The sequence below is a fragment of the Bactrocera neohumeralis genome, chromosome 4, assembly GCF_024586455.1.
Source record: "Bactrocera neohumeralis isolate Rockhampton chromosome 4, APGP_CSIRO_Bneo_wtdbg2-racon-allhic-juicebox.fasta_v2, whole genome shotgun sequence".
NCBI classification, from domain to species: Eukaryota; Metazoa; Arthropoda; class Insecta; order Diptera; family Tephritidae; genus Bactrocera; species Bactrocera neohumeralis.
The window spans coordinates 73,346,480-73,357,164 of record NC_065921.1 but is presented as its reverse complement, the minus strand read 5'-3'; the positions used below and the strand labels follow the sequence as shown (position 1 = coordinate 73,357,164).

At 36.2% G+C, this 10,685-nt stretch overlaps 1 protein-coding gene across 1 annotated transcript; it reads right to left on the bottom strand.

Moving 5' to 3' along the window:
• Nucleotides 1-335: 335 nt before the first annotated feature.
• LOC126756119 (D-aspartate oxidase) lies at nucleotides 336-5,813 on the bottom strand. The gene is made up of 5 exons (XM_050468960.1): nucleotides 5,538-5,813; nucleotides 3,178-3,387; nucleotides 2,043-2,339; nucleotides 766-959; nucleotides 336-685 (listed from the first exon to the last, which is right to left on the bottom strand). Exons 1-5 carry the CDS (start codon nucleotides 5,732-5,734, stop codon nucleotides 552-554), a joined length of 1,032 nt encoding a protein of 343 aa, XP_050324917.1. The 5' UTR covers nucleotides 5,735-5,813; the 3' UTR covers nucleotides 336-551.
• Nucleotides 5,814-10,685: the final 4,872 nt, after the last annotated feature.

Below are 10,685 nucleotides of genomic sequence, written 5' to 3'. Positions count from 1 at the left end.
TCGATCATTACATATTGTTGTTGTTGTTTTAGCGGCATAAAACATTGCTGAAGAGATTTTGAGGAATGGAACCGAGTTGTCAGTTCTTGGCCGGATAAAAATCCGAGTCCGTTCCAGTTACTTAGACCCGACTGTCGTAGGTTACCTGTATTCAGCTCTATGTAGTAATTATATTTATTTATATTTAGTAATAATATTTTTTAATTTGAGTTAATGTTAAGCAAAAAAATCTTCCTAACCGCCAGACAGCTTTTTTCGGAGGTACTTCTGTAGCTCATCTCGTGATTAAGGCAGTCCAAAAATTTTCGAAATTAATCACAAAATATTATATTAGCTAAATTTACATTTTTTATGCATTTATTAAATAATTTTCCACTTAGAAACAAAAATTTATAAAAAAAAAAATTATAAAAAAATTTCCTCACTAGCTCTTGGTTCGTTATAACCCCTTAATATTGCACAACTTGCAAATTTATTAATAACAAAACCTATATATGTCAATATTTACAAAAAAATCTTAAATTTTCACATTATTTCGCCACAATTATTTTTCACAATTTCGATTTGACAAGCTTGCGCGCTTGCAATTCGTCTTTCAGCAACTGCAGCACGTCTTCAGCGCAGCCCCAAGCCAAGGTGACGCCGCTGCCGCCGTGCCCATAATTGTGTATGACGATTTTTTTGCCTTTTATTGCAGTAAAAATGAAGATTAAAAAGTATAAAAATTTAAAATCAAAAAATATTCCTAGATTGTAATGCATTTACCTCCTTTCTCTGCCTCCAAACGCAGCGCTTCGCGTCCGGGTCGTAGCCCCACCCAATCGTATAAATGTTGCGCATGCTCCAGAGCAGGCAAAATTTTACGACAACCATTCACGATGAATGCCTTGTCATTCGGACATACTTTTGTGTTGCTGTCGTTTTCCTGATGAGTGCCACCCAAAACGACCGTATCACAGCTGTAATTTGGGTTTGAGGTTAGTTTTAACGAAACTTGGTATTTTGAATTTAGTTTAGGCGAAATTTTATTTTTAAGTTTTGCAGATAATTTATAACTTGTTTTGAGCTTGCTTTTATCATTTTTAATTTCAATATTTGAAATTTTGAGTTTAGGTTTATTAAACTTGAATTTTAATTGTGAGGTTTTTGAGGTTATTGTAACTAATTTTATTATTTTAAATTAAGTCTTGAAGACATTTTGTTTTAAGTTAGATTTTATAGTTTTTAATTTCAGTATTTTCAATTTTGAGGTTAGGTTTATTAAATTTGAAATTTAGTTTTGAAGTTAATTTTATATAATTTTATTATTTCAAATTTAATCTTGAAAATAATTTGTTTTGAGCTTGCTTTTGTCATTTTTAATTTCAATATTTTAAATTTTGAGGTTAGGTTTACTAAATATGAAATTTAATTGTGAGGTTTTTGAGGTTATTGTAACTAATTTTATTATTTTAAATTTAGTCTTGAAGATATTTTGTTTTAAGTTAGATTTTATAGTTTTTAATTTCAGTATTTTCAATTTTGAGGTTAGGTTTATTAAATTTGAAATTTAGTTTTGAAGTTAATTTTATATAGTTTTATTATTTCAAATTTATTCTTGAAAATAATTTGTTTTGAGCTTGTTTTCCTCATATTTAATTTCAATATTTTAAATTTTGAGGTTAAATTTATTCTATCAGAAATTTATTTGTGAAGTTTTTGAGGTTATTGTAACTAATTTCATTATTTTAAAATTGGTCCTGAAAATAATATTTTTTAACTTGCTTTCATCATTTTTAATTTAAAAATTTTAATTTTTTTTTAAATTTGAGGTTATGTTTTTCAATTTAAATATTATAAATTTAGTTTTGAGGTTATTTGTATCATTTTAAGTTTCAATATTTTAAATTTATGTTTGAGATTAATAAGTTTCTCATTTTATTTAAATTTCACGAGTTAAATTTAATATTTTTTATTCCGAAAATATTTGTAAAATTTTGAGGTTATTTTCTTTTCTGCATGTTTCTAGTTATTAGTAGTAACAAAATTCCTTTTCTACTCACTTTGGTATAATATAATTGCCATCGTCGCTCTCATCCAGCAGCGCACAATACAACCAACTCGCCTTGACGCGCGAAACTTGTCCACGTATCGGAAACATACCGTTATCTCTTACACACTCACGCGAACCCAGTCCTGTGCAGTTAATAATGGCATCGTAATCCGAATTCGTTATGAATTCCGCCAAATTGACGATCTTTTGTTGTACAATTTTGCCGCCATTCGCTTCAAAACGCTTCATTAAGTAAGGTAGCAGCTTAATCGGCTCAGAGGTGTATGTAATAAAGTGCATGCCTTCGCTGGAAAAGTTTAGAAATCAGTGATCTCATACGTAATTTGTTATAAAAATGCATTCTTATATTTAAAAAGTACGGAAGGAAGGAATTTATGCCTTACATTAAGTTCCTTCGAACTCTGTCATGATTTTACGAATTGAACATCAAAGACTTAATGAGATCTGTGTGTTTCTAGTAAAGAATCCGTCTTATGACCTAATGAGGGCTGCATGTTTCTGGTTAAGAACCATCCTTTATGCATTACCATCACCTTCCATAATGCTTTCGTCGAAATCAGCCATGAGAAGCACGAAACCTTCTCATAGGAACATTAGAGCGTAATTATCTGAATAAACTGACGTTATGTAAGGTTGGAGTGTTCAAAAATACATACCCGAGACCTTTGCAGAGATACTATCAATACTTTCATCAGACCTTTGGAGAGATATCATCAACATTCTCATCAGTTTTATGCCAGTAAATGATGTCCTGGAAGGTAACTCGTTACCTAGAGCTCGACTTGACTCGCGAAACCAGAGCAATCTTCATACAACTACGTTCTGATTTTGTTCTAGATATTGTTATAGTTTACATTCTGCCTTATCCTGGCTCAGTCTTACTAGACGTATATATGTCTCGTATACAATGAAGCCCCTCATGAGACGGAAGCCTTTTTTGCAATAAGTTTTGAAGAGTTAACTCTAGAGGTCAGCATCAAACCCCCTTCTATGAGCTCCTACCTCAAACTTCACTTTTATGTACATCGTGTAGGTATTATCTCACTCTCCCCGATTTCCGCCGGACGAGATTTAATTGTATCCCAAAGTTTCATCAATGAATTTATTATTTTACGAGTACTTACGTAAATTTTTTTGTTCTCCCTATATTAAGCGCAGCCAATTGGTTTTGTGTAAGCTGACGACAGCCATAAACAATATCCTTCCAGAAAACATCATTTTCCATTTTGGTTGTTGTTACCCTTAGGCATGGTATCAGGCAGACACCTGCCTCACCAGCATCCTCAGACAACCAGATTTGCTCGAGAAAGTCGTGCATGTGTTTTGACCAGCGACTGAAATTGAAGAGAAAGCAGTGTATTTAGCGCACAAGGTTACTTTAGAGGGTCGTAGAAGTGGCGGAAGGGGTCTGCGTTCCAGTAATTTGAAAATATTGAGTAAGAGGTACCAGGATAAAATAGATAGATGGTCCAAATAGCATAGCTGAGATGAAGGCGTATTCAAAACTGACGTCTGAACGGGTCCAAACGGTTTTAAATAAATGTAAGAGAACAAAGTCAAGATTCCAGAGGAATCCATAGGAGCCATTTTCTAATTTTCCGTTAGCAAGGTTGAACTTTAGATCTATTCAAGTCCAAAGGCGATCTTTAAACGAATATTGTTTCGAAAGTTTTGTAAATAAAATTCATATCAAGTAATTTTTAGAAAAAATTTAACTCGAAGGACCCAGCAGTATTTGTTCCATATTTTCTGTAGTTAGCCCCAGTTTTTAAAAGAAATACATGCATATCTTCCAAAGACACGTATAAATTTTAAAATTAGAGTTCAATTTGTTCAAGAAATTGAACAAAAGGGTAATTCATGTGTTGAAAAGCGGCGTTATGAGCTCCAGAGGTAGCAAGAATTCGTAAGTGGTTTCCTGAATTCGACAAAGACGATGATCATAATTGACCTCTGAAAAAGGCTCTTATGAACGAAAACATGAAAAAAGTCAACAAAACTATTTTTGAGTTCGAATTTTTTCCACACTTACCAAATACTCCGGATCTGAACCCCACCAATTTGTTTGCTCTCAGTCTTCAAGTAAATACTGGCTGGAAAGGATTTTAACGGCGTTGAAGAGGTAGTTTTTTGAAACAAAGATGTTTTTTACAACAATGAAGATATAATCATCGTCCTTTACTACAAAACTGGCTTCGAAAGGTTGGAGGCTCGCTAGAGCAACATTCCGCTGTAACATATGGAATAGTCTTATACATACTTGTAGGTACATACGAGGTATGACAATTAAGTAATGAGACTGATTCCATAAAAACCGTATATTTGAAAATTATTCTACAACTCTGCCATCCCCTTCAAAGTAGTCCCCTTGGGCAGCTATACAGCGATTCCAGCGCGTTTTCCATGCTTCGTAACATTTCTGGAACGCTTCGACTGGGATGTCCGCGAGTACCCTCGTCACGGCCGGCTGGATGTCTGTATCGACTCAAAATGGATTCCTTTGACCACCGATTTTGTTTTAGGAAACAAAAAAAGTCACAGGATGACATGTCGGGCGAATAAGGCGGCGGTCCCTTTAGAGGCCAAATACTGGGACACGCTGAGGGCGGTGTGGCACGGCGCGTTGTCGTGATGAAGGATCCAGTTACGAGCGATGTCTGGGCGCATCCTGAAACTCGTTTTCGCAATCTTTCGAGTACTTGGCAATAGTAGACTTGATTCACAGTTTTCCCCGGTGGAACGAATTCTTTGTGGACGATTCCACGGCTATCAAAAAAGGCAATAATCATCGTTTTCACCTTCGACTTGCTCATGCGAGCTTTTTTCGGGCGGGGGGCGCGCGGAGACAACCATTGTGAACTTGGGTACGACTGAGAGCACTATCACCATACACTCTTACAATTTTAGCGTTCGTTTCCGAAGCTGTTTCGCCCAATCTGGCGCAAAATTTTATCGCGACGCGTTGCTCTTGATTTCGTTTTTCCATTTTCGTGACGAGCACTACAAACACACGTCTACTCAACTTGACGCAGCAGGCGAACTAAACAAGCTAGAGCGATGGTACATATAGAAAAGAGAAAGGGAATTTCAAGGTCACAGGTTTTCTACCTGCTTATTTCTTTTGAAAAAAAAAAAATTTTTTTTTACTACTTTTTCGGTTAATACTTTGGCACCTGTTAAAGTGGCGTTCGAATCGCCATATGACATAACGTATTCATGTGATTAGTCTCGGTGGGAAAGGGCTTGCAATAGAGAGGTAGAGTCAGCGATTTAAGAAATATTTCCTTTCTTTTTAGTGTTTATATTTTATATAATTTTCCCTTATCAGATCGTCCAATGCATGCAATTAGCGAGTTGTTTCGAGTATCTACAAAGTGTCTTATCTACTGTTATGTAGTATTCATATGGGTATGAGAGTTCATAAACTATATTGTATACTATATATATTTTATTTTGGTGTTTCTATAAATATTTCTCAACTCACTATACTCGCGCTGTGGGCGTGCCGCCCAACAAAAAAGGACCCCACAGACCAGCTGACCCATCGCCGGTAGTATTCGGCGAGAAAGTCTCAGAGAGCACTGTTACTTCCACGGGTACGCCGATGGATTTCAAATACTCCAAGATTTGCACGGCCGAACAGATGCCGCTTACGCCGCCACCAATAACCGCGATACGCATTTCCGAACCGCTGCTTTAACGTGTCTCAGTTGTGCACTTAACGACAATGTACGAAGTACTAAATTATCAGGCTTCTGTTATTAACTGATAGACGCTATATAATCGGCAATTAATTTAGCAAGTGTATGAACATCAGTGGACTTGTAATCTTTTAAAACTGGGCATGTATTGAGATAATTATTGTTTGAGTATTTTGTACCGCCAAACAAACCCCCACCCCCCGGCTTATCAGCTGGCTATTTGATGAAAAGTTATTGCTTCGATTGCAGTTTGGTACAATTCATGATTCAAATTTATATAGAGGGTGTTTTTTTAGACGAAGTTGAGTGGAAGAAACAAATTGTCGCATTTGTAGTGATGATAATCTACAAGCTATTCTTGAGATGCCGTCAAATCCTCAAAAAGTCACTGCGCGTGTGTGATTTTTGAGCAGAGCGAATCATTGGTCCATACTTCTTCAGCTTCTTTAAGCCGTTCACAATGTTACATGTAATGGGGTTCGCTATAGAGTCATGATTAGTGAACTTTTTGTGCCCGAACTGGAGTATGTTGATGTGGACAATCAATTTAGTGCATTGTCTCCGCCGTGTACTTGTAGCGTGGCTTCCAAGATCGTGCGATGTAACACCACTGCACTATTTTTGGTGGGGTTAAGTGAAGACCCTTGTCTATGTAGGTAATAACGAGACGATTGACGCCTCGTAAGAGATTATTCGGCGCGTTTTTGCTGTCGTGGTCGAAAATTGTGCTCCTCGACTGGAATTTATCCGACCCAGCTTCGGCTAGCACTTGCTCGAAATTTTTAAAACATTATGGTCTTTAAAAAAACACCCTTTATGCAGAGAACGTAAATTACAGACAGAGAACGTTTATCTGTTATACGTTCTTTGACATACGTTCTCTGGTCTAACTTTAGCACATACGGAAACCTCAGCATTGCATAATTTTTTCCGTAGGTGGCGCTCTAGAGAAATCTTTATTTTAGCAATGAACATTTTTAGTACATACCGTAAACCACACAGGGTGTACCAGCGTGCAGGGTAACACAACTTTAATTAAGTAATTATTTTAATGAGGCTTACAAACTTTGTTTTTGTTATCTTCTGTCATTTACGTTTGAGATGCAGTCAATTTTTATCAAGAAGCTAATGATTGGATAAATAAATTTTCATATGTTAGGACTAACTGATAAACACAGTAGTTATATCAGTTATATAACCGGTTAATTTGGTATGAGCAATACCCTAAGTTTGAAGTCGTAGATAATTACGTTTATCTTGTAACCAGCATTAACAACATTAGCCCCGAAGTCCAACGCAGAATAACTCTTGCCAACAGGTGCTACTACGAACTGAGTAGGCAATTGAAAAGTAAAGTCCTCTCTCGACGATATTTTGGATGGAATTTCGGCTATTATGCGTTGAATGTTCTCTTAGATCTCCTCCAGCGTTGCTAGCTGATTGGCGTAAGCTTTTGATTTAACATAACCTTATAGAATGGCACAGGCTATAATTTGACTAACGAGTCGACAAACTTTGCATGCAATGTGCCCATGTTTAGACATGAAAACAGGAGCCGGCGCATCGTCTTGTTAGAAACAGAGTCCGCTTCGATTTCATCAAATTCGGGGAAAAGAAAGTCGATCAACATCGAAAGCAATAAGGCCCGGTAATGCCGCCATACCATAATTCGCACCAAATGGTAATTGAGCACGCAATTGTGGTTTCCTGAAGAACACTACGATTTGATTCGACATAATAGCGACATTTTTGTTTGTTGATGAAGCCATTAAGTCAGAAATGGGACGCAACTAAGAAAATGATTTTTGGATGAAAATCGATGATCATTTCCAGCGTACAATCGGCAAAGCTGCGGCGCTTCAAATGATCTGTCAGCTTCAATGCTTATCGGAAAGAGACCCTAGTGCAGAACGACGTTGAAGCGACAGATTCGAATTTGCCTAAACATTGGCCTGTACGGCAGCAATGTTTCCTTTACTTTGGCTGTTTTTTGCCGGGTAGTTGGCACACTATCACGGAGATTATAATCAAATTATAATGGAAAATCTTACTGAACAAAATTTGACACAAATCATTAATGGCCGACACAAGTTGTCAAATTTACGGCAGTTAGTAGGAGTTATCGACTTGACGTCCTTTCGTATAGAGCAACTATTCATTTATTGGTACCGCCGATATTGGACAAATATAGCATATAGCTGTCATACAAACTGAACAATCAAAATAAGGTATTTGCATGGAAAACTTTTTTTTTTAATTTCTAGAAATCTCTTCTCGAAATTTGGCGCAGATTATTACCCAAAATAGCGCTATATACTTCTTAGAAATTATTCATATCGGACCATTATATAATATAGCTGCCTTAGAGACTGCTCAACCAAAATCCAGTCCTTGCTTGGAAAACTTTTTTATCTTCAAAGACATCGCTATAATATCTGAACATATTTTCCAGATCGGAGGATTATATAATATGGCTGGCATACAAACTGTTCGAGCAAATTCAAGTCCTTGTTTGAAAAACCTTATAACTGAGGAGATATCTTCGCGAAAATTGACACAGAATTTTTTCCAAGATAACACTACATTCTCCGAACAAAGTTTTCAGATCGGACTACTATAGCATCTATATATAAACATCTTTTTATAACCTTCTATGCTATTAAAATGCAACTGTGCAGGGTATTACGGAGGCTGCTATATATATTTCTGGCCTAGGCAACACTAAGAGCCAAATCCAACGAAAGTTGTTCGTGGAAGAAGCACTTCGAAGCAAATGGTCGCCTGTTTCTTCGGCAAAACTGGTCATGTGGCGACTGTTCCGCTTGAGCAACGTAGGACGGTCAATTCTGAGTGGTACACCGCCATTTGTTTGCCTGAAGTCTTCGGAGAAATTCGAAAAACGAACAAGAGAAGACGAATCATTGTGCACCATGACAATGCGAGCTCTCACACATCGGCTCAAACCAGCGCCTTTTTGACCGGTCAAAACGTCGAATTGATGGGTCAGCCGCCATACTTGGCACTGACTTGGCACCCAATGACTTCGTTTTATTCATACACATCAAGCAAATAATGCGTGGTCACCGATTTTCGTCGCCAGAAGATGCTGTTGAAGCATTCAAAAACCATGTTTTGGAGTTGTCTCAATCGGAGTGGAAAAAGTGCTTCGAAAATTGGTTTGAGCGCATGCAAAAGTGTATAAATCTTGATGGAGAATATTTTGAAAAACAATAAAACCATTTTCGTTGATAAATATTCCTATTTTCATTATTAGGCCAGCAATATATATAGCAGCCCTCGTACAACCTCAGACAACCGAAGTTAAAGTTTTCTTATTTTTATTTCTATTTAAAGTTTTGTTTATTTATTTAAATTTATTTAAATCACTTACACAATATATTTTCCGTTTTCCAGCTTACTATCAAATAAATACATATTAATTAATTATAATTTAATGCTATATATATATGCTTATATGCACTTATACATATAGGTTTTTCTGTCATTATATAATTTATTAAATATATTCTATACAACTTTTTAATAGTTTCAGCGCACAACTGAAATAATTACAGTTATTCATCTAATTAACAATAGTTACAATTAAAAATATATCATACATACACACACATACCTAGATGTTTATTTGGTTGCTTGTTTTTTAAATAATTTAGCGATGTTTTATGAAAATTTTTGAAATATAGGTATAAAATAACAGCTTACTTAACTGTTTGTGTAAGTATGTACGAGTATACACACGGTTGGGTAAAAAATACGAATATTTTTTTTCGATTAAAAGTCTGAATAATAGGTGCTTGGACATCTTTACGAAAATCTCTCAAAGCATGAGCTCTTAATTGTCCTCGGTCACAATCAGACCCATACGCTTTGTTTCCTTACCCAGTCTGGAGAAAGCAGAACTAACGGCGCGATTATTGAGGTCAATGATATCATCGACGAACTCTTATAGAAAATTGTACCGTCTCTATTTAACTCTGCAGCTCGTATTATTTTCTGCAAAATTAGATTGAAAAAGTCGCACGATAGGGAGCTCGGAGAGGTCCTTCTCGATCTTGTCGGAGCTTTTGGTATTGCTTTGCGGGGATACCAAGTTCAGACATAGTAACACAGGTTCTTTTTCGTGCTGTCCAAAGCAGCTTTAAAATCTACGGAGAGGTGATTGAAGTCAAAATTTCTAACACAGATCATTACCAAGACTTAGCGCATGATGAAAATCTGGTCGATAGTAGATTTTCGATGGATAAAGCGACACTGATAAATTCCAATCAGTTTGTTGACGGTTCAGTCTTTTATACACTACGCTCGATAAGATCTTATATGCGATATTAAAGTGGCTTTTCCCACGGTAATTGGCATAGATTGTGGGGTACCTCCTCTTGTGGATTGGGCAGAGCAAACTTAGGTTCCAATCTTTGGACATGCTTTCATTCGACCTACCATGTAAAGTAGCCGATGCTCACCTTGTTAGTTCTTCGCCGCCGTATTTGAAAAGCTCGGCCAGTAATCCATCGTCTCCAGCCGCTTTGTTGTTCTACAGGCGGGTAATTGCTTTTCGAATCTTATCTTAGACGTGCAATGGAACCTCTATTCCATCGACATTGATTGGGGTATCGGGTTCGCCATCACCAGATGTTACACTTTCAGACCATTCTTTTTCATCCACTCTAATGTATATACACTTACACATGCCTGGGAGTTTTTTGGAACGTGTGAAAACTATTTTTATACTGAAATTACAAATTTTAAACGCGATTATTTGTCTAAACTTATTCTATTTCCGATTTCTGGTTTTATTTTACAGTTACATATACATACATATCGGTATAAAATTCTATAGTAATCACTGTATTTCTATTTTTATTTCTATTTAATTTTTGTGTTTTTTTTAATTTTTTATTTTCATACTTTGT

Coding starts and splice junctions, on each gene's coding strand:
- LOC126756119 (XM_050468960.1), bottom strand. CDS start 5,734: ATGCGTATCGCGGTTATTGGTGGCGGCGTAAGCGGCATCTGTTCGGCC. Junction 3,388..5,537: donor ACGCCCACAGCGCGAGTATA/GTGAGTTGAGAA, acceptor CTTCAATTTCAG/TCGCTGGTCAAAACACATGC. Junction 2,340..3,177: donor GGGAGAACAAAAAAATTTAC/GTAAGTACTCGT, acceptor AAACTTTTCCAG/CGAAGGCATGCACTTTATTA.